Here is a 24,822-nt window from a genome sequence, read left to right as displayed (position 1 = left end):
TACCACTGTGCTTAGCTCAAGTGACTTCTAAAATCGAGTGGACATATAGACCCAATATTGTAAATGAGATCAGTCAGACTGTATTTGCAAGCAAAGTGCCATTTTGTACAATAGTTTTAGAAAAGTTAAATGAATCGAACTATAGTTTAATACTACAATGAATAAAATATATGATTAGTAAGCATTTATCAAGAGTAAGAGTTTTCATAAATAAGCATATTGCATGGTGAGGTTATGACCTTCAGTTCTGGAGTTCAACAAGCTGGGCTTTAGTTGAAGCTTCACCTCAAGGCCAGCTGTTTTGGGCATGCTCCAGAACATCTGCCCCTCAGTGCCATCTACAGAATGGCTATCATTGCTCTACCCACCTCACAGCTGCTGCAACAACTAAACAAAGTAAAACACATGCTGTGCACATAGCACAATGTCTAGTCTGTGGGAAACAGTATCTATCTATCTATTGCAGCCGGAGTATATGATTTTCATTTTTGTATCAGTGTTTCTCTCAGTACACAGGACCTGTGTCCATTTCCTCAGCTTGCGATATGAGGAGCTTAAAGTATACGGGAGCACTGGTGTTGCCTTTGGTCTATGCTCTCATTTTTGTCCTCCAGTATTTCTGAGGGATCCCTTGTCAAGCCAACAGAGCAGACCCTAATACGTGGCAACTGTGACCAGAGTAAGCATAGCAACAGCGATGAGAATAGTGCACAGGATTTCAAATGTCTGCCACTCTTTAAAGCTTTACATTGTTCAGTAATCTAACCTATGTGAGCTGCTCTCTCTCTCTCTCTCTCTCTCTCTCTCTCTCTCTCTCTCTCTCTCTCTCTCTCTCTTTCCCCCTCCCTCTCTCTCTCTGAGACAGGGTTTCTCTATGTAGCCCTGGCTGTAAAACTCACAGAGAGCCACCTGCCCCTGCCTGTCAAGTACCTGGGTTAAAGGGATGTGCCAACATACTCAGCTATGACTTGCTTTTCACGTTGCACAATTTTATGTTTTTTTTGTTGTTTGTTTGTTTGTTTTTTTTCCATATCACTCAAACCTGGCCTGGCTGGAAGCACCATCTACCACCTACCCGTGCTAGTGTTATTGCATAACCCCGTGTAGAGCCTGGTGAGCTTGAGAAAGAGTAGCGTGATAAAGTACTCCACGCCCTTCAGTCTTCCATCCAGACCTAATTCTTCTCATCCCTGTACACTTAGTCCTCCTACTTGTTTCCTTGAACTGTAAAAGTTAGAATGAAGCTGTACTTTCTTGAGTCTTTTTTTTTTTTTAAAGAGGCACTGGCGGACAAAAGTGTCCATGTTGATAGATTAGAAGCCCTGAAGTTGGAAAAAGAAGGCCAGAGCAACAGCAAAAAGCCCCAGGAGTTTGAGCAGAAATGACGCCGGGAGGTTAGATGAAGGCTCGAGAGTGCGTGTCTTTAAGGGCTTCAGGATTCTCTGCTTCTGGGTGAGGATGGCGTTCCTGGCTCCTTCCCACTGCCCAGGTCCAACGAGGCGGTACTGGTAGGAATTACAGGGCCCAAAGTAGAGCTTCACGGCCAGTTTAGGGTCTTTGAAAAACAGAGAGACGAAGTCTGGCTTCGCACCTATCTCCATGGCGAGTTCATCCAGGTAGTCAATGTAATTGGTCTGCAGTATTTGGCTCTGGCTTTTTCCAAACCTTAATGAAGTAAATAAAAAGGGCCGATTCATAGAATGTTCTAAGTTGTATCTTAATATGAGGCCCTCAGTAGCTGTTTAAAGAATAGAGAAATGAGCGTATGAAGACATAGGTTTTGCAGTGAATCTCTGGAAGGCTCATATCTCAGATTGGTGAGTAGGCCACGATCTAAACAGACAAATCCATGGAGACACTAGACATGTAATGATATTGAAATGGTATCTGTTATTTCTTACTTATTAAGCTGCAGTAAGTCTCCAAGTGAGAATGCATGACTCAGGATTGATGCAAAAACTCATGAGCTGGCCAAGAGGTAGCGTCTTCCAGAGAAGGAACGCATGGTGTTCCCTTGTTAACACACACAGTTAAAGTACCCTGTGGTCTGGTTGACATCTAGTTGATGCCTTCTGTGTGTTAGATGAATTAGAATTTGAATATGAGACAACACCTTATGTCTGTAAGGCTTCAAGCCAGCTTTCCAAGAGTGCTCGATAGCTGTCAACCTCCGTCCCACCTCAGCAAAACTGACACACCCAGGTAAGCTTTGAGAGTGCCTCAGGCTACTGTCACCACCACTGCTGCATCTGCCCCACCCCATCCCCTGAGGATGAGTGGCCTGACATGGTACGGACTCTCACATGGGCACCTTAGAAAAGGGAAATGAGATTAACTCAAGGGAAGGTGCTTTGACTTGGCGCTGTTTTGTTTTTTGAGTAATGGGTTCTTAAACTAGGATGTCTAAGAACCAAATGAAAAAAAAAATCATCAAGTTACACATTTCCATTCTCTTCTACAGAACTTCTGATCTGTCTGGACTGGACTGTGACCCAGGACTGCATCTGTAGCAGCTAGCTGTGTCCACAGGCAGACAGATCATGATGTTTTGTGCGACGCTACTCTGTGTAGACCATTTGATAGAAGGTAAATACTTACAGCTCAATTCTTTTTTCATTCCTTCCAACAATGTCCGCCATCATAGTTGTCTCTGAAGGCAGGCTACATAAGCCTAGAAAATAAAAAACAAAATGTGCTTTGAACGGTGAGTTTGGTTCGATTTCATTGAGTTGCTTAGTAGTTGTTTTCTGAAATTAACTTTTGGCCATTTGGTCATGTCATAGTTGCCTGCTTCTGTGCTTCTGCACTCCAGGGGTTAGGCCTCCATAGTAATGGCATGAACTATAAACAGGAGAAACCAGAGAAGGGGCAAGAGAAGGGAAGCACGCCTGAGAAACTGTGCCAGGTGGGGTGGGTTCTGTTCTGGCAGTGGCAGGACCCTGCAGAATGAGGTAGCAAGATTAGATTTGCCATTTTGGAAGGACCCATCTGGCTCCTTGATTAAGAAAAGAAGGCTTGAGGTAGGTGAACTTACAGTTTGGGAGAGCAGGTAATAGGCCTTTGAAAGAAAACTCATGAGAGATGAGAGTGGCCCCAAGTGGGGGGCAGTTTGGTGACATAAAATAGTGCGAAGATCCTTTGTGTGAGCCTGTCTCCTGGGTGCGAGCATCCTTTGGGCCTCAGAGGGGGAAATGGCCATATTCTCGCACATGGCCAGCCATCTGGCACCTCAGACTTTAGCAGTCCAAAGCTGAATTTGCCATCGAGGCCCTCCTGTCTCTAGTCTCAGCCACAGCCACCTACCCAGTCTCCAGTGCTTGGTCCTGCAAGCTGTCCTCGCATCTCCCTTCCTACTTTGAAGCACAAGCATGCCCTGCTGGCGTTATCCTTGACTGATTCTAACATGTGTTTTCTCCTTTCCATTTCGCCTCTCAGCTCTGGCCCAGGCGGCATTGTATTTCAGCCCAGGCAAGTGCTGGAAACTTCTCAGTGCTCTTTATCCCTGATTATTATTAAATCTGCCTTCCAATCTACCGATGGGATTGCCTTAAGTGTAAAGGAGACAATTCCTTTTCTTCCAGTATAACCGCCTCTGGTGCCTCTGACTTGAGAGCTTCCTAAGATGCAGATTCTAGGCTTTCAGGCCAGACTTAATCAGTGTGGCTCCCCAAGGGTCGGCTAGGCAGCTGGTGCAGTAGATTTGGGAAGAACTGATTTATATTTTTCTTCTCTTTCTCCTACCTTCTTCCTTCCTCTTTTCCTCCCTTCCTTCTTTCTTTCCAAGAAAGTCTTTCTAGAAGCCCTAACTGGATTGATCTTGCTATGTAGCCTAGGCTGCCCTTGAACTCTCATCCATCCTCCTGCCTCTGGAGTGCTGAGTGAGATTACAGGCCTGGAACCCCTTGATGTAGAAGAGCAGGAGACCTGGAGTTCAAGGCTAGCCTTGGTTACAATAGCAAATTTGAGGAAAACCGTGGTTACATTAGATTCCTTCTCATTCTGCTGCTGCAAAACAAACACAAACAAACAAACAAACAAACAAACAACAGAACAAACAAAAACCTCTCACTGCTGTCTATACATTTATATTTTATAATCCTGGATCCTTAACACAGTATACAAAGCTTCTGTGTTCATCTGTCCTTCTTTAAGATTAACCAGGCATCGGGTTCTGCCTTATATGCCATCTCTAGCAATGCGGGGCTCTCGGTTCTCCACAGGCACCCTGTCTCTGTGCCTTTTGCTCAGGAAGCCCCTTTTCTGTACCTGAGAAACTCAGATACCAGGAAGTTTTCCTGGACCATGGGTCCTTCTGACATCACATCACATTTCTGTTCCTTTCTCTCTCATGGCATGCATTCTGACATCAAAGCACTTGCTGTGTTATTAAAATAACTTGTTTAAATTTCTTTCTGACTGACCAGATCTCAGAGAGGTGGTAAATGAGATTTTTGTTGAACAGAATATTTTTTTAAAGCCTTTCAAGGAAGGCGAAGAGCTGCACAGACAAGAAGAGACAAACCTTAAAAACAAAAACAAAAACAAAAGACTTTGTCTCAGTGAGATTGTTCAGCAGGTATAGCCTTGCTAGTGTGCAGGCAACCTGAGATCCATCTCCGTGTCCCACAAGGTGGCAGCAGAGAAACAGTGCCCCATAGGGTAGCTGTCCTTTGTTCGTTCTCTCTGTCTCTGTCTCTGTCTCTGTCTGTCTCTGTCTGACTCTCTCTCTCTCTCTCTCTCTCTCTCTCTCTCTCTCTCTCTCTCTCTCTCTCTCTCTCTCACACACACACACACACAGTCTTAAGAAAAACGCGATCATTCTGCTTTGTTGAACTCACCTTTGAAAACTCGTGTCGCCCAACGTGCCTGAAGCTCTACAGTTGGGAAAATGGAGCCCAGAGGCTGGATGAGACCCATGCACACAAGGGTTGGCTTCTCCAGGTGAGGGGGGAACATGGATTTGTACAGCGAGACCCTATTATCCTCCACTTTAACAAGCGAGTCTTCCAGGAAAGGAAAAGAGAACATATACCCCGTGGCAAAGACAATGACATCAATGTCTTCCTCCACCGTGCCATCCTCAAAAACCACAGATGTCTCCGTGAGCTCTTTCACTCTTGTTTTCACTTTGATGGCTCCGTACAGCAGGCGACTGGGGAGATCGTCATTTAACACAGGCTCTTTCAGAAGGTATCTGAGGCACACGGGAAAGAACATACTCAGAGGGGCCTTGGACAGAGGAGCCCTCAGCCCCCTTGACAGTGTTAGGGGCAGCTCTGAAAATATAGTTCTTCAAATATCCATAATACCAACTCAACTAGTTTGCCTGCCACCAACTTTGTTATTAGACTCACTCTAATATTGACAATCTCTTCCTTTGATAAACAAAGGAAAACAAGTAGATGATAAAAAGTAAAAACAACCCAAAGGTGGATGTATCTCCGGGAGCTTAGATCCGATGGCGTTACTTATTGTGAATCTCTGAATTCCATGGAAGTCACTGCTCTTTGGTGCATCTGTCACTTTTTATGCTATCTAGCTTTCATTATTTGGTAGCTTCATTTAATCTCTACCTGTTGATAAAGGAGGGACAATGCACTCCACTAGCAATGAGACTTACTGTGGGATCAATGTGACAATCAATGCATAAAATGAACTTTGCTGGCACTAACTGATCCCAATATCCATAGGAATTCTGTGGCGACATGGATGGTGAAGCAAAGTCTGCTTGCAGTTCTGGAGTTCTTGGTTTATAAGCTATTTTTGTCTTCTTCTTTTCTTTTTAAAACAATATATGAGATGTATACTGGATTCCTAATTAATCATAGTGGGGGCATCTGTTATTACAAGACTCTAAGTATCTTCCCTCTCCTCAGGGGAGGAAGATGGTTACCAACTGAAGAAAGGTAAACACTCATAATGTTTATTTTGATATCAGCAAATATTTGTCTTTTGGCCACGAGGAAAGGATGCATTCTCACGGGAACAGCCTTCAGGGTATACGGGTGGCAAAGGTTGACCTATCAGATGGAGAGCCGTCTTTCCCCGCCATGGTCCTCTGAGAGGATCACCGTTTCTTGAGGAGCCTTCTCCAGAGTTGAACTGTTTGAATGTTAGAAAGCGCCTCCAACTCATCCCAACCCCACTTTTTGGAGCAGCTTCTAAGCCTCTATCTCAGCTTCTTAATTTTTGTTTTGTTTTGTTTTTATTTTATACACAGTACAAATTTGGAATTAAAACTCCAGGGTTACTATGATTACACATACTGCTGGCTTATAGCTTGAACTGCCAGACTAGCAAATCGGGCCTTTGCGAAGAGAGGCGATGCCAGGTAACCTTGCTCACAAAGAGCACACCACAAAAAGAACCTTGCCTGCAATGAGCATACCACAAAGAGAAAAATAACAGTACTTGTTCTGAGGCACCAGACCATAATTTTCATGGTTGAACCATCGATTCATCTGTTGTTCCATCATCCACTTGACAACCGTGCGTGGCAGGACATTTCGGAGCATGGAGCTAAATCTAGTGTGAAACACCATGTCCCAGGGGTAGCCATCTTCGGAGATTCGGCTCATGACCCAGGAACCGTGCCTGGTGCTGATAAACACCTGGTGAGCAGAAAGTTCCACAGCAGTTGAAATTATGGGCTTTGAACCTTTGGGAGGTCTCTCTTCTGCAGGTGATATGAAGGATGTTTGGAGGCACAGCTGCCTGAATCTTATTTATTATATTAATTTGTGTGTTCATGTGTGAAGATATGTGTATGTGTACCTGGGTGTGTGTGTGTGTGTAAGGAGGTCATAGGTCAACCTTGAGTGTCATCCCCGTTGGTATCTATCTTGTTTTGTTTTTAGACAGGGTTCTCATTGGCCTGGAGCTCATCAATTTGGCTAGGCTGGCTGTGAATCTGCCTCTATTTGCCTCCTAGGCACAGGATGCATGCACCACCAAGCCCAATTGTTTTTCCTTCTTTCTTTCTTTCTTTCTTTCTTTCTTTCTTTCTTTCTTTCTTTCTTTCTTTCTTTCTTTCTTCCCTTCTTCCACGCTCCCATTCTTCTTTGTCTGTCTGTTTGTCTATCTGTCTTCCTTCCTTCTCTCCTTTTTTATGCTTAACAGTCTTCTACATTCATATAATAATGGCTATTCATAATTTCCTTGCCCCCATTTCCCTCTCTGGTTCTGGGGTTCAAGGCCAGGTTCTCTGCTAGCGAGGCACTCACTTTATCTACTGAGCTATCTCCTCAGCCCCCAGGTTCAATTTTAAAAGTATTTGACCTCTACTCCCCCCTGGTGGGTTGACCTTGCCAGGCCACAGAGGAAGGGGATGCAGGCAGTCCAGATGAGACTTGATAGGCTGAGGTCAGATGGTAGGGGAGGAGGGCTTCCCCTTTCTGAGGACTAAGGGAAGGGGGGAGGGGGGATGAGGGAGGGAGCTACAATCGGGATGTAAACAAAGTAAAAGACAAAAACAAAAAACCAAAACAGTACAAAAAATAAAAGTGAGGTCCTCCTAGTTTTTCACTTCTCTTTGACAACTGTGTCCTCACAAAGGCTGTCCAGTAACTTGCATTGATAGAGTGCCCAAAAATCCCCAATAATGTCCTAGAAGTATGAGACAACCTTCAGACTAATTCTCCTGGTCTTTCCAGCAGTCTCTCCTGTGCTTACAGTTGTGGCCTGAGGCTCCTCTCCTCTCACTGTGCCTATCCAAGGAGATCAGGTGAGTAGTAACAGGCCATGCAAACAGGTGCCTCCTGTAAATGGCTGCAGGCACACACGCGTGGGTCTCAGTGTGTCTGGATGCCGAATAACAAGAGCAGTTACTTCTTTCCAGATCCCAAAGGGATGTTAAGTGACTTAAAAGCTGAAACCTCTGCCTGTGGTTCTTTTCTTCTTCAAGTACACATCTATTTTTTTTAAAAATCTTTTTTTATGTTTTGAGATTATAATCATATCATTTCCCCCTTCCCTTTCCTCTCTTCACTTTCTCCCATGTACACTCTGATCCCACTCTCTTTCAAATTCACGGTCTCTTTTCCATTAATTGTTGTTGTGCATATTTTTGCCTTGAACATTAAAATTTCTCTTGTTTTCAAAATATACATTTAAAAATCTTGTCAAAGATGTATTTTCCTTGTTTATTATTCCTCTCCCATGGTCCACATGAATCATTTCAACTTCCCAAGTTTTTGTCTCATTTTATTAATTCTGTTAAGGTTGGTTTTGATAAATAAGAATGACTTCTTTTTTGCAATGCATCCAGTTTACGTAAGGGGTTTAGATCATGGACTCTGTGTCCTGACTCCCTAGGTTCGAATCTCAGCTCTACTCCCTATGAGCTTACTTGTCTTGTATGAGTTCTTTGGACTGCTCTGTGCCTCAGTTTCCTCTTTAGGAATGGGGGCAGTATAGCATCTGTCTTATGAAATTATTGTGCAGGTTAAAGGAAGTTATAGATATACCGAGGAGTACAAGCACACACGAACTCTCATTGTTTTGTAGATTGGCCTTGGAGGAGGGGTTATAGTTTTTTTTTTTTTTTTTTTGAGAAAGGACTCCAGTCCTACCTAAGCTTGTGAAGTGGCACTCACACAAGCACTGCTACACTCTTGGTCTGTGTGTGGCTGTACACTTATGTCCCAACTTGTTCCTGTTGTTGCTCTTATGAAGGCTTGAAATACTGAACTAGTTTTGGATATGCTATTTATTTATTTATTTATTTATTTATTTATTTATTTATCTATCAGTTTTGTGAGTGAGCATTTTGTTTTTTTGTTTTTCTATATATATTTTTAATTTTTTATTAATTTATTCTTGTTACATCTTAATGGTTATCCCATCCCTTGTATCCTCCCATTCTTCCCTCCCTCCCATTTTCCCCTTATTCCCCTCCCCTATGACTGTTTCTGAGGAGTGGGGTATGACTTTCACACGAACTCTGGTGCCTCATATTTGACCATGTCCCCTGGAGGGGGAGACCTGGTGGCACTCAGAGGAAGGATAGCAGGTTACCAAGAAGAGACTTGATACCCTATGGATATGCTATTTAAATACTCTACCACTGACTCTGTCATTTCCAACCCCTCTTTCTGTAGGCTCAGCATTGGGTGTTCTATTTTCATTTGTTCTCTTTCTGTTGTGACCCCCCCCCCCCCCTTTGCTGCAGAAAAGTCTAACCTAGATGAAGACTGGGTTCCACACGAGCATCAAGGCTTAGGCTGCCATCTCTGAGATACACATTTCCAGCTCCAGATGTGAAGATCTGAGAACTGACTATTCCGTTTTAATTATAGATTTATGTGATCAATAAATATTGAAGGGAGACTCTATGCAAAGATGAATGAATTATAAGGCACAGATATATAGCAAAAGTAGCTTCTTGGCATCAACTTTGGCCAATAATTAGGCTTTTTACATGGAATGGCTCTGTAAAGAAATGGCCCATGAGAGCTCTGGGACATCTGTCCTACGTCCCAGTCACTGACCTGAGCACATGCAACTGGCCTTGGTTGGCCCTTTACTTGGCTGACAGCAAAGGCAGCACAGTTTCTTTCTTTCTTTCTGGTCTACCATCCTCTCTCTCTTTAGAGGTGTGCCTAGCATAAAAGAGCTGGGGGCTGGTGACTCTCACCCCTTTCTGCTTTGCTTCAAGTTTTCAGTTATTATTTTTTTGCTTGTTCTTTATGGTAAAGGCTGAGAACTTTGAAAAGTGAAAGGTGACAGTGATCTATCTTCCATCGATACCATATATCTATCTACCTATCTATCTATTATCTGTCATCTATTTGTTATCTATCTATTATCTATCAATCATTTATATCTATCTGTCATCTATTTGTTGTCTATTATCTATCATCTATTTATAATCTATCATTTTATTTATCTATCATCTATCATCTATCTAGCAATCATATATCTATATCTATATCTATATATCTATCTATCTATCTATCTATCTATCTATTTATCTATCTATCTTTGTGTTTGTGACTTGCTTTGTCTCTAGGATGACACCAATAAATACTGATATGAAATTGTGAAAGGTCACACTGTAACTCCTTTATTAATTGACTGAGGAGTCATGTGTATTTTAGGCATCTTAAACCTCCAGAGTATGAGATTCAGGACAGGAAGGCTTGGTTTTGGTTTATTTATTAGTTACTATAGAGGCTTAACATGTAGCTTAGGCTGGCCTCAAACTTGTGATCTTCTTGCCTCAGCTTCCCAGTGGCTGGAATTATAGGGCTATTTTTTTCTGGCATTACCAGAGAGTATTATGGTCTTAGTTGTTAGTCTTACTATTTAATTTTTCTTCTCGTGGTGCTTGGATAATTGAAGATTATATTTCAAATATAATTCATGTATACACTAGATTTCTTTTAGTGTGCATATGCATATGCATGTTTTTGTGTTTGCACATATATATGCATGTGGAGTTCAGTGGTCAACCTTGTCATTCCTTAGACATTATCTATCTATCTATCTATCTGTCTGTCTGTCTATCTACTATCTGCAGCGAAGTGTCCCATTGGACTAGAGCTTGCTAAGTAGATAGGTTCTTGGCTAACAAGCCTGTGGCATCTACCTGTGTCCACCTCCCTAATACTGGGGTTACAACTGTGTGCTACCATGCACGGGTTTTAAAACATATAAATTCTGGGGATCAAACTCAGGACCTCATGCTTGTGCAGCGAGCACGACTGTAACCAGGCCATCTCCTGGCCCTTGCACGACATTTCTAAAAGTCAGTTCTTAAAATATTAACAGGTGAGGTCATGCATGTTGGCGCACACTTTTAATCGCAGCACTCAGGAGGCAGAGACAGGCAGATTTCTGAGTTCGAAGGTCAGCCTAGTCTATAGAGTGAGTTCCACGAAAACCAGGGCTACACAGAGAAACCCTGTATCAAACAAAAATGAACAGGGCAGTTTCTCACTAGGCTGCATCGGGTCAAAACTAGGCCTTCTGTACCAGGAATATCTAGATGAAACTTCATAAATAATAATAAAAAAAAAGAAAAAGAAAAAAGAAAAAGAAAGGAAGGCACCGCAGCTCAGCGAAGCAGAGCAACTGGTTCTAGGGTACGTGGCTAGTTAGTGGCAGAGGTGAGGGTTAGGCTCTGCTTTCTTGGCTCCCAGATTTCCTTCGCTATTACAACAGGCAGCCATTTACCAAGTACTGGACCTTTGGTGTACAGCTGGGCACGCCAGTCCTCTCTCCCCACCTCTTCCACCCAGTACAAGATAAGGCAAAGCATCGCACCTGCGCAGCCTTCTTACTCAGTTCAGAGGCAATATCTGCGGCTGAGTTTCCTATTCCAATCACCAGGATGCGCTGCCCCTCAGACGCAGCTGGGTGCTTGTATTGGCGGCTGTGGAAGTACTGGCCTTTGAACCTCTCGATGCCTTCGGGAGAAAGAAGGAAATGGTGAACATCCAAGTAAGCAATTACAAGAAGTTGACGTCAGTAAAGCTGCATGGTTAGCTTTCCCTTTTTGATTTCTCACTTCCTCTCTTCCGGAAGTTACAATAGTCAATTATCAAACCCTACGTCAAATTCCATAAGAAGTCTGAGGTCCACGCGGGAGGGTGGAGTGTGTGCAGTCATCATCAGTGGCAAACAGACGGCTTTGCTGTACGGAGCGCGGCCTGACGCTGGCTTCTCACTAGCGATTGTAGTCTGGACAGCCTAATGACACTCTAGTTTCACGTAGTAGGTACATTTAAAAACTAATTTGAAATAGTGATATTGTAATTGCGCGGGAACTAGAGTGGTATTTATCATTTTGCAAAAGCAGATAAAAATGAAAAGACCGAAACCCCAGGCCTACAGAAGCTGTTCGTTGAGTGATCCGTAATGTGTGTCTCTTCGTGTCCGCGTTTATACTTCCCAGGAACGTAAGGCTTTATTAAAGTGTTCCTTGCTTTCAGTATGGGCAGTTCTCACATGAAGCCTGCTTCTGACCCACTGTGTTAGGCATTGTCCCTGAGGACGCTGGGAAGGCTGGGGCATCAGGACAGCTGGCTGCAGGGATCCACTCCTGCTTCCCTGTCCTCAGCTCTGCCTTACCTCAGTGTGTATTTCCAAGGGATTCTTTCTAGTTACCTTTGACAGGTAGAAAAAGACTCCAAGGATGTGGCAAATTGATATGGTGTCGGCGGGACAGAACAATCGGTGTAGAAACACGGCTAAAAGGGTCTCTCATAGAGAATCAAAATTTTTTTGTGAGAATTTTTTGAATTTCTAGGAAAAACGTAACAACGCTGGAGGAAGTTGCTAACTGAGCTGAGAATAAAGACTCAGAGAAACCGGCAGAAACAAAGACGCGGTTGGGCATTTTTCAGCTCTCCGGCTGTATCTCACTCTTAGAATCGTTCCTACTTATAGCAGCCAGTCCTGCCTGTCTCTGCAGATTGCACGCAAGATTCCCGAAGCCTCTCCTCCAGGCTGACAAGCCCCGCAGCCTCACCTGGAAAGGACTTCAGCGGCAGGTGAGGCTGGATGTGATGGCCGCTGCAAACCATAACTGCGTCAAAGACGGCGCGTTGCTCCTCGCCATGGCTCTGGGTGTAAACTTCCCATTGCCCGGAAGATGCGAAATCTGGGTGTTTCTTCACACTAACGACGGTTGTCTTGAACAAACACAGAGAAGGCCTCATGAATTACCCTGGCCAGGCCCTGAAATTAGGGATGCAGGGGGTGTAATGTGTAACCCTTTCAGTTTTCTTGAGTCCACTGCCAGCCACTGAAGGCACACTTTGCCAGCTGGGTCCTTCCATAATATGAAGACTGTCATTCATAGGATGGGTCACCAGGAATTGGAGGGGAGTGGTATTTACAAACCAAACCAAACAACCCCCCCCAAAACCCCGTTGTTATTCAGAAATGCAGTTTCAAGTTTAACAATGCAATGTGCATAGTGATCAACATGTGTTTCTTTGTTGATGTTCCTGTCTGTAGAAGGACAGGAAATGGTAGTTTCACGTATAGCTAACAATGATCTGCAAGTAGATTACTTGCAGAAAAGAAATTAGGAAAAATACTTATGTGCACCCGAGATAAATATAAAATAAGAAAGTGTGTTTAGCCCATTCCTATGAAGAACTTGAAAGAAAGAAAGAAAGAAAGAAAGAAAGAAAAAGAAAACAGTTGCTAAAGCTTCATAGACCCTTTCAAGAGATATGAGGCTTGGAGAAGTCAATGGTAGCAGTGGTTTAAATGTAGTTTCAACATTATTTCTTTATTTTTGTAGGCTTTATAATTTAATAAACAATTTTCAAGTTAAGTGTTGCCCAACTCTCAGCGTCTATCAGAGCCCTGCTAAGAACAGCAGCCTGGTGGCCAGGACAGATCACTGTCTAATCCTTCCTTTTCGGGAAGCCTAAATTTCTTTTCTTTTTTTTTCCTTTTTAAAATTATTTTTCTTTTTTACATATACATTTATATTATTACACATATATAAAATAAACTACCTACAGTAAGAAGAACCATGGACCATCCAGGAATTATATAAATGTTACATTCTTAGTGTTTGGGCCATTTGTATTTGGCAGCCTCGGGGAAAACATCTTTCCTATCTTGGTGCATCTAAAATTCTGAATGTAAATCAGTATCTATCATATCTCATCTCTATTAACTTAAAACATCTATTTAGACCTAAAAACATATTAACCCTTAAACAACTAAACTTAGTTGTGAAACTAAACTATCTCATCTTCAGCCCCATCAGAGACTTGAAAAGGAATAACATTAATTAGCTGAGTAGACAGAAGTGCAGGTTAGCAGCTTCCAGAATGAGAACATGTTAACATTATTTTTATCATCATTTAAAATTTCAACTTTAATGGACTTTTTTCCTCTCCTGTTTATATGTACCATAAAAAATATCAGGAGTAATGAGACTAGTTTCTGGGTATAATCCCATGCTTTTTGCTTTCAACAAACCCACCAAAGTGGCATAGTTTGATTTCTTTCATTGCCAGAGTCACTTTTCTCTTTGAATGTGACTTGAGCCAAGGCAGAGAAATCCACTTCCCACCACATACAGTACCTGAAACTGGATATATTTTAGGAGATCAAATTTCTTGGCAAAAATTCTGAAATATTCTAGGAGTTTAGAATTGTGCAGGAAGTTGGGGAAATCCTCCGGCATTGGGAAGTCACTGAAGCAGGACATTTCTTTGCTCGTGTTGGTGATGACAGAGTGATAGATGCTAGCCCGGCCATCTTCCACGGTTTCCTGAAGGAGCAAGTGAAATAATCAGTGGTAATGATTTTTATCACAAGTCTTACTTGTAGTAAAAGTCTTCTTCCAGAATCTAACCCTGGGTGATGTGGCTCTCTTTCCCTGCTGAGTAAAGTGCCTGGAGGCCCAGGATCAGCCTGTGTAGCCTATCATTGTGTGTGGTGAACCTGTTTGTTGCCAACTAGTGCTGCTCAGTGGATGTGCTGTCAGTGCTGGTGGGGTTTGGGGTAGACACAAGCTTTTTTTTTTTTTCACATTGAAGAATATTTATCACACCGTCTTCCTACCTATTGACACCAGTCTTGGTGAACCTGCTGTCTTCCTAAATTTCCCTAGAGAGGCTTTATTGGCCGTCTACCCATTACAGACAAATAAATCTTGGAACATTAGATACAGAATTTAAAACTAAATGAATGCTTTTAGGAGCATCTTGGTTTAACTCTGTGGGTCTTTATTTTGTGCTTTATTCAGATCACTCTTCCTCAGGTGATAAAGGTGACCAGTACTGATACCAAATGCCATAGTTTCTGTCAACTTGACACACATTCAGACACCTGGAAAGAATTTCAGCAGAGGAATTGACCTGTGGACATATCTGTAGGACTTTTTTTGATGGATGTACATGGGCCCAGCCCACTGTGGATGATGTCTAACTGGGCAGGTGGGCCTGAGCTATGTAAGAGAGCAAGCTAAGCGAGCATTTCTCTATGGTCTCTGTTTTAGTTCCTGACTCCAGGATCCTGCTTTGAACTCCTGCCTGGCCTCCCTTGGTGATGGACGGCAGTCTATAAGCAGAAGTGAGCCCTATCCCCCAAGTTGGTTTTGGTCAATGTTTTAATCACAAAAACAGGAAGTAAACTAAAACACCAACCAAACCTCAAAGCTGATTCTTTTTCATCAACAAAACAACCAGGAAACATTTTATTAATATATCAGTGCTGTTGAACTTGGGAAGTGCATCAATCTATAACATCTTTGGACTTCATATTGTAATTTTTAAATTTGGTACCTTGAAGTAGAAAGTCAGAATTCAACATAAGAAAAAAAATTCTAACCTGATTTTTAATGTTCGCAATGTGTCCTGGTAAAAATCCCACAAAGCATATGCTATGACTGAGTTAATGTTTTCTCCTAAAGTCATGCTCTGCACAATGTCCTTCACATACATTTATGTAAATAGCCAAGATTGATGATCAGAACCTGTTAATTCAACTGATGATTGGAGAGGCCTTTATTAGAAAATTTAAATAATGCCACCCAAGAACTCTTCAGTGGATGCTTCTGTGTATACAAAGACAAATCTATAATCCAGAGAAATAGCAATTGCTATTTGACTGTGCATTAGGGTGGTCATAAAGATGGCAAAGTTTGTAGAAATTCATTAGCTGAAAGAAATGACTTAGTCTTGCTTGTATGACACTATAGTATTTCTGTAAGGAAGTTTAAAAAGAAAAATAAATATTCACTTGTAATACAACAAGCATTTTAAATCAAGTATGAATGGGCGTTTTTCCTTGTTTTTGTTAATAGAAAATTACCCTTTGCCTGCCAAGTTTTCAGTTCCTTAGTTTTTGGCACCACTGAAGGTGGCCATCTGAGATGGGCATGGCACCCATGGTTGCTGCCTGAGCTACATAATGACCATTAAAGCCAGCCACAGGTAGATAGCAAGAGTCCACCTCAAAAACTGCATAATAAAGATATAGAACAAAAGAAAACAAAAAAAAAATGAAAGTAGTTACCAGGACTGGGAGAAGACAAGCTTACTCTTGAGAGTTGGATGTGGGCGTCAACACATCTCTTTATCGTCAAGGAGAAAAGTCTGAGCAGTCTGTGCCTCTCATCTGTGAGGCAGGAATCTAAGAGGTGCTCGACAGCAGGGTCTGTTGCTTTGAAGGGGGCCACTAAGGTTCAGCAGTGATACTATCACAGCTCACGGTGGCATTTAAGGTTAATTAGGGTATCAGTCACTGAAGTGGCGTAGCAACCCGCTATTACACGTGGACGCTCTGCAAGAGGTTTTACTTGATCTAGGTGACTTAAAGAGAGAGCTCTGTGCATGGAGCCTCACTGGACCTTTATATCAGGGTTGGGTACAATGGATTACCCACCCCAGAGCAGGTTGAATAAGAAATACTCAGAATGCTTGCTAAATGCAGATTTGTTTATAAATATACCTCTCCCTTGCCCCCTCTTCTTCTTTCTTCTTTTCTCATTTATTCATCATTCGTTTCCTATTCTCTTGTGCCTATGATAGGACTTTCCCCATGAGAAGCGGGTTTATTTTTTTCTGGACTAGAATCTAAACTTGGATAATAACATTGCCCAGTTGCAGGTGTCTTGGGCAAAGCTACTCAGAGAAGAGTATGCATCTTTTGAGTATGCTGGGTCTAGATAAGGAAGGCTTACAGTGCGGCTATTGCTGACTATACATATGTATGGAATAAAAAACGTGTTACAGTAAAATGAAGTGTTTTTCCAACTTACACACCGGGATATGATGATTTTTACTTTAGATGGATAAGTAAGGGTGCTTTTATTTTCAAACGCTAGCTTCAAATTGCATAACACTACAGTCATACTGTTGTAGAACATTTTTTTTTTCTGTTTGGGCATAATCGAACACAATGTTCTTGGCGAGACTGAACACTTGTGTTTTTCAGCCACCACAGTCTTAAAATAGGAAATATTTCATCAAGCAAAGAAATGCATTCTCTTCCTCCCTCTCAAGACTACATAATTTTGAGTAGTGCTGAGTAAACGGTGCGGATCCTACGAACATGCCCATGGGGCTGATCCCCAGTGCTTGTCCTAATGCTTCTGCAAACACCGACCAGTTACACAACTGTTTATTCACGTTCCCATGTCAAGTGCGATTGGTTAATGACACAAACATTAGACACAAGGTTTACAGAGAGTAGATAAAGTGCTTAGCCCAATGCCTGCCTCCAAATATGTGACCAGTCAATGTTTGCCTCTCTCACCGTTGTTAACCGAGCACAAGAGGGAACCCGACCAAGGCAGAAACAGAAACACATCACTATCATCTGAACTAAGACTGTTGCACAGTAGCTAGAACATTATGATTTCCCCGAGAATCAATACACTGCCTAGTAGTGCACTATGGATCTCTGGCAGGCACAGTTTTAAGAGAGGACTGGAGGACCGGATGAGAAGAGCTTAGATGAGAAGAGCTTGTTCCGATTGCTGGGTCCTAAAACAGATTTTAGGGCCAGGTTGAAAGGTTCTTTGGAAATTTTATGATCATCATCAAACAGCGATGCTATCATAGTCTTTTTCTAAGGAGGGAGTGATACTCTTTGTTGTAGATTTAATGGGTAGAAGCAGGTTTTTTTTTTTTTTTTTTTTTTTTTGACAAAAGCAATGTCTGGTTGGGAGTAGTGGAATGTGCAGCTAGTGTGTCTAAAGCCCCGTGACTCCCATGCACACCGCTCACCCCGCCCCACCCCGGCAAATTCTTTGTAAGTGCTTCTTCAAATATTTAGCTGGCTGAAGGAGAAGTCCATGTGTAGACAAATATTGGTAAAACTGGCATAGTTTTCATAATTGTAAAGGGACGATGGTTAATACTGGCTTAATAAACAGGTACTTATCCAATGCTTATCTTGGCCAGGCCTGAGCTGGGAGCTGGAGACAGGAAGTAAACAATAGAAGAATAGTTTCTGCCTTTGCGCAGCTTATTAATTAAAGTGCAGCTGGATCTTGGAGCTGTAAAAATGAAGATGTGGAGAGCAGAAAGACTTTCCCCTTGGTGGGGGAGGGGCAGAGAGAGAGACAGAGAGATAGAGAGAGATAGAGAGAGATAGAGAAAGATAAAGACAGAGAGAGACTTCCAAGCAGTAAATCCTACCCCCAAGCTTACCTAGACAAGTGTGGTTTACAGTGATATTTATGCTAAAATAAAAATAGTCTGATTTCCTTACCAGTAGGATTTGATACAGTTTACTTGCTCAAGATAAATAATTTTTGAAAAGTGGTTTTGCTAATCTAGAATGTTCATAATTTCCCAAAGCCATATAGCGGAACTGAGTGAGTTCAGCAAGAACTGGGCTTGAGTTTGTTATCCTTTGGTCATGGCTTGGGCTGAACGCTTATCTTTGACTCTGGGGAAATGAAAAAGGTATTAAAGTCTAAAGTTCAGAAGGATGTTTACCAGTATGTAATGTAACTAGTCAGGGGGCGGGACCTGTAGAGTGGAAGTAGGTGTCGCAGGTGTGAATTATAAGTGCTTGAAGGGAGCCCCTTGCTTGCTGAAGCACCACACTGGCCTCACCAGTCCCACTCAGGAAATAGAAGATTGCATGTCCGTATAAGCATTTTGTTATCCATCCTTTTACTCCTGCATTTATATTCTCCATCACTTGGAATGGATCTGGTTAAAACTTTTTACCTCCTTGTACGATTAGAACTGTGGTCCTCACATATGTGAGTGGAGTAGCTGCATTGGAAGAATTCAGAGCAATTTTGAAAGCTATGAAGTTCCAATTGGTAAGGGTAGCATTCAGGCATCATGGAGCCCCTCATTTAAGTTTTATGTGAACAAAAAATTTATGTGCTGCATAAATAAACCTTTTAAATATTTTTATTATATTTTTAAAATTTATGTATGGAAGGGGTTGTCCACAGAGGCCAGAGTGGGTGCCAGATTTTCTGGAGCTGGAGTTATAAATGACTGTGATCTATATAATGTGGGAGCTATGAAGCAAACTCATGTCTTCTACAAAAATAGCATGTTGTCTTAACCTATTCTTCCTTTTCACATGGGTCCAAGTGTGCACCCAGACTGGCCTTGAGATCTTTACGTAGTAAGTGGCCTCTTTTCCTATCTCAACATTCCAAGTGCTGGGATTACAGGCATCTGACCCCACACTGAGCTGTATTTTATTTTCTTTTATCTTATTTTTTTTTGTGTGCTTGGGGGTAGATGCAACCCAGGCAGAGCCATATGCATGGTAGGCTAGTACCATACACATGGCATCACAGACATAGCCTACTGTATTTTAGAAGGGCTCGCTAGCTGACTCTCATGTGCAGTGAACTTTGGAAGCTATCATCATCATCCCTACTGTAGCATCCTGCATCCTCCCCTTATGATGATACTTCATCAAATCAGCCTCAGTTTTGCTCAGTTTCTACACTCCATTGATGGTAAAGGGTCATCATTCACCTTGAACACAATCTCCTCTTGGCTGGTCTCTGATGCTTTCCTCTGTCTTGCTGGGTGCCACTCTCTGACCCAACCCTTCATTCCAGCCACAGATTGTGACTCTGTTCTTACCAGCATCAAATTTAAAGTCCTATATGTCTTCACATGCCAGTTATTTTGCTTGTAACTTTGTTTCCCCATATTCACATGATCCCTGCTAATTGTCAAGATAAGTGGAGTCCTGGAAGCCCGCCTTACTCCCTACTGAGATTCTGTGCTTCTAAAACTGCCCCAGTAAAACCGTGCCCCAGCAGGGGTCATTGGTAGCGAGTCTCTGTGAAGTACACCCCTGCCAACGGACACTGTGCATTGCTGTTTTCTGCACTTAGCTCATGTCAAGCCTTCAACTTTACTTCAACATTTGTTCAAAGAATGAAAAAAATGAGTGATGTCAATCATTAGCATTCCCCTGTTATGCAAAATGAGCTCGGATGGCATTGACTGGACATCATGTAGCATAATAGATTAAAAAAAACGGACTTTCTGATAGGATACTATAAATGTCATTCTATTTATGCATAAAATTTATGGTTTTTAAACAATCTTTTTCTTCAAGGAACTGAGGATTAAGCTCAGGGATTCATGCATCTAAGTACATATGTGTGCTTTACTGCTGGTATATTCCTAGTTTCTTTTTAAGATGTTTATTTTGAGACAGAGTTCCACTAAGTTTCCCAGGCAGACCTTGGATTTGTGGCTTTATCTCAGCCAATCTCTGGAGTAGCTCAGATTATAGGTTTATACTGTCAGGCCTGGGTTAAAAAAAATACATGTTATTTATTTGTTGTTTTTTGTTTTTGTTTTATTTTTTCCTCACTGTATACTATATACTTTCTTCCAGTCTATGCATGCAAATATCATTTCTTCAAAACTGTCATGAAGAATCAAAGCATATTTCAGATAATGAATAACTCTGCTATAGGACCATAGTACTTCATATTTGATTGCCTAGAGAGGTACACATGTGTTATGTTAAACATGATTCTATAAATAGTCATTAGGATGCAAATGCCTGTTATATTCAATTATGCTCTGATAAGTTTATTTCAAAGGATTTCAAGTTCAGCAGAGGTAAGGCTGACTGTCATCTTTTGGGGAAGGAAATGAAGGAGCCTGATTAATGTTATGTCCTAAGTGAACAGAAAGGCTGTTAAACAGGCAGATGCCAAGTAACTCAGAAGGAAGGCTGCAGTGAACACAAACAATTAATGGAGTCAGTTATTGTTTGGGTCAGTACAGAATGGCACCAAACGGGAAACCTCATGGGCTACTCCATGTACCTGCTTTATATTTTTATCTTTTTATGATCAATATTTTGTTTCTTTTGAGACAGGGGATCGCCATAAAGCCTAGGAATGCTTCAAACTTGGCCTTGAGTTGGATCTCCTTGTGCCTGAGACTCCCAGGTGTAGTAATCACAGATGTGGCTTACCATGCCTGGCCTTGTGATCAATATTTTAGTCAATTACTTTGACAGAGACAAATACAGTTCATCACATTAGTGTATGCCCAAAGGAGGGTGGCTTAGCAAAGATGACAGATGATTGAAATTTCAGATAAATTTTTCTTGTCCAAGGCTAAGCGAATGAAATGATGTTTAATATGTATAGATGTAAAATTTTTCCAACAGGTTTAGAAGTGGCTATTAGTTGCTCAAATGGAAAAGACCCCAGGGTTTTATTTGATTCCAAACTCCATATGACTCATCAACACATTGAACAGTCTCACCGATGTGAGACGAAGTGCGATGTGACAGTGAGCCTGCCTCTGTTAGCTCTCAGTGCTGTCGCTGATTACCAGACAGTCACAAAGGGTAAGATGCTTACCCTTGCTTTTATAGTTTAGTTGGGCTTAATAATAAATAATGTAGGAGGCTATTGTGAGTATAAAATGGGTGGTCTACGTGAAAATAACTATGCCAAATTAGTTTTTGTTTTGTGAGTGCTGAAGATGTAGCATTAAGTTGTTTTACTGGGGGGTGTGGGTACCCAGGTGAAGTGCAGTATAAATCATAGTGGTGAGACCTAGACCACTGATTACAGATTATTTGAGGGAACTGACCATGCCTGATTCCTTGTTTAATGCCTACTGTAGTGTCCAGCATCTTTATGTTCTTGAAATAGATATGTTTAAATGAATTTATCAATTTGGAATATTCAATCTCAAGAGAGTCACATGTCATATGCTAAGGTAATATTTCAGGCTGATTATAGATGAAAGAAACTGAGATGGAAAGAAATCTGTAGACCATTATGTGAAGGTTAAATAAAATAACTGGAAACATATTGCTGGGAGAGAGGAGATCTATGTATAAAAATTCCCATCAGAAAACAGTATATATTAACAATTTCCCTGTGAGACAGGGTGTCAGAAACAGAATAAATTAATGGCGGCAGGAAGATCATGCTTTTGTTTTCTTCTGTTTTGTTTTTCTCTTTCAATTCTTCAGTAAGTGTGGGGACTAAAGAATTGCACAGACCTTCATTTTTGTTATTTTCTTTCAACTGTGTGTCCCTCTGAACAAGCTGTTTTTCATAAAGATTAGCTTCTTATTCAGCCATCGGTGAGGAAAATTGTAAGACCTACCCATAAAGGTACAAAGAAAAATAATGCACGGCAAGTTCTTAGCTGAAAGAAGTGCTAAAAATATTTTGTTAACCACCTTGCCTGTCCCAAAAATGACACCAGGGGGTGCTGGAGAACCTTCTGGAAGAACTCAGTATTATCTAAGCCAGACAAGGGACATAGCTTTAGGTTGGATTTTTTGTTTGTTTTAAAGTTGTTTGCATAAGATGTGCTCTCAAAGGAGTCTGTGTCAGTGTGGGGATCAGTTAATAATCTGTTTTAGAGTTAGTTTTGGACAGTGTAGCTGATAGAAACAGTACTCTGGGGGCTGAGCATGGGGGCCTCAAACATTCTTTCCAGAGTGTTCCCCTCTTGGAAGTCCAGTTTTCTGGTGTCCAAGATGCTCATGGGGCTCCAGAGGCAGGCTGTGCAATTATGCTTAGTGTTTCTCTCTGCGGAAAGGAGGCCTCTGAGAGGCAAAAATGATTTATCTTTTTCTATAGGCTGTAGTCTTAAAAGGGGTTTGGAGTGTGGTGTTGATATAGATACTAAGAAATTATATATTTAACTTTATCCAACAAGAATTAATTAATCCATATTTTAATAAATATTTCCAAAAATACATAAGAAACGATCTCTGATTCTGAAATGTGATACATAGTCCTGGGTTTGCGGAAATGCTATGGGGGTGGAAACCTCCTTCCTGGGATGCATTAAAGCATATTGTTGCCAGATCATTCAAAGCAACTTTTACTTCTTTGCCTAACATGTCGGTGACAAATAAGGGACATTTTTGTGCTTAGGTAGTAAGGCTTATACATTAAACCTGTTATAGGCCATTGTAATGTCTCATTGGATAAAATTCTTAGAGCACAAATCGGATGAGAGGAATTCAATCCCTGCAACCCATGGCAAGGTAGAGGAAAAGAACACAATTCTACAACGTTGTCCTCTGATCTCTTCATGCATGTTGTGCCACTGGAGTACCCAAGCTCACATAACACACACACACACACACACACACACACACACACACACACACACACGCAAAAACAATTAATAAAAGTTAAATTTGTTACAATATAAACCTATTTAGATTTAAAGAAAAATGAGACTACAGTGGAGAAGATAAGCAGTCATCAGTTGAGGCAGGGATGACCATATGTTACAGTACCTTCGTGGGAAAAGTTGTAATTCTAGCAACCAGTGGTTATTAAGATATAGATGTCATTTATCTTATAAAGCACCTCAGCTCATATAAAGGTCAATTTCTCCATCGTTAACTCTGTGTTGGTGCAGGTGGATGAATATCTTTTCATTTGGCTCCTGGGCACTGTTGGACATGCCGTCTCATTATTAGGGGCTTCACTTGAGACTTGCATGAATCTCTTCAGGAGAGTTTGACTCTGTATGTCTGGTAATGAGTGTATTTCTCTTTGAGATAAGAGTTTTGTTGTGCAGCCCAAGCCGACCCCAACTTTCCAACCCCCCCCCCCCCCCCCCGCTTCACCCTCTGTAGCGGCATGCACCGCCACTCTCAGGAAGAAATACAGATATTTACATTTGCAGCCATACCTAAGCCTTTATAGTTGTCTGTGAATCTGTTGATAAAGTTTTGAATGACAGCTAGTATTAGAAAAATTTAGGTTGGATAAATAAAATGACTTTAATTAATAGACAATACCTGATAAAGAGATTCAAAGCAGTTATACTAGAATATAACCAGGAAAGCCCAGTACACAAACATGGCTTATTTTCCAGATGAAAATAAAGTCGGAGTGATAGGGACTCATTCTCTGAAGAAGCATTTGGCTCAATGATTAGAGTAGACGTGGTGTCATAAATATAATCCTAATTACTTCTAGTTTATAAAACGCTTTCTAATATCAGTGCGCTATCTAATTAGTATATCAGAAAAATGACAAAAATATGGGCTGTTTTGCAATAGCTGGGTTTTAAAGAGTAGCTTCCTTACATCTCTGGGATGATCACATGGATTGGCACAGTGTTGACCTGGGAGAGATGCCAACCTGAGTTCACTTCCTGGTTAGCTGCATAAATAAGTAAAAATAAAATTGGATCAATGCTGCTTAAGGAGTCTTTCACTAAGGCTCATCAGCCTCCCTGCAATTTCAGGGCGGCCTGCTCTGAGGTAAGACAAGGCTCACTTACTTTGAATCTCCACAGTCCTCCGATATCGTCCGTCCTTTCGAAGCAGGTGGGCTCCAGACCCTCGTCCACACAACACTTCAAGGAGATCAGGCCACTGACCCCTGCGCCAATCACTGCAACCTTCTTGGCCATTGTCACCTGTCAAAGAGTTGATCAGTCATTACTACTTAACCAGGACAAAGGAAAGAGAACCTTACAGTGTGGGCAGATAACTGCCTGTCCACACTGCTGCAGGTAATTTAATAAACAGAACTAATTGAATACAATGCCTGGCTAATCAAATCTTCATCTCTTCCTCCCCGTAAGAGAAACTCATCCGGTCTTATGACCTTCATTGTAGACTTGTTTACAATGCCTTGGCTTATTATTAAAAAAGGAATCCGTTTAAGCAAGCCAAGTTATTCAACAAAGCAGCCGCCGGGTTGTGAGCCAAAGTTGGTTGTGTTCCCTAGAGACCTGGGCGCTTTCTTCTCAGCTTCTTTCCCCAGCTGGCATCCTTACCTTGATCTGTGCTTTTTTTTTTTGCCCCGTCCCTTGGCAGAAGTGTTTCCTCTGTGGGTTGTGTGCAGAGAGATGGGAGTTTTTAAGGATGGAAGAGGCCGTGAGAAGT

The 24,822-nt window shown here is 41.7% G+C and overlaps 1 protein-coding gene across 1 annotated transcript; it reads right to left on the bottom strand.

Annotated features, from left to right (window-relative positions):
- Positions 1–64: 64 nt before the first annotated feature.
- On the bottom strand, positions 65–24,822 carry FMO2 (flavin containing dimethylaniline monoxygenase 2). Its single transcript, XM_084788908.1, has 9 exons — positions 24,714–24,822; positions 24,213–24,350; positions 14,054–14,242; positions 12,473–12,635; positions 11,266–11,408; positions 6,412–6,611; positions 4,839–5,194; positions 2,599–2,671; positions 65–1,665 (listed from the first exon to the last, which is right to left on the bottom strand). Exons 2-9 carry the CDS (start codon positions 24,342–24,344, stop codon positions 1,314–1,316), a joined length of 1,608 nt encoding a protein of 535 aa, XP_084645034.1. The 5' UTR covers positions 24,345–24,350; positions 24,714–24,822; the 3' UTR covers positions 65–1,313.

The sequence above is a fragment of the Acomys minous genome (genome assembly GCF_964271855.1).
Source record: "Acomys minous genome assembly, chromosome: 1".
Lineage (NCBI taxonomy): Eukaryota > Metazoa > Chordata > Mammalia > Rodentia > Muridae > Acomys > Acomys minous.
The sequence above is the reverse complement of the archived record's forward strand: the minus strand, read 5'-3'. Positions and strand labels throughout refer to the sequence as shown.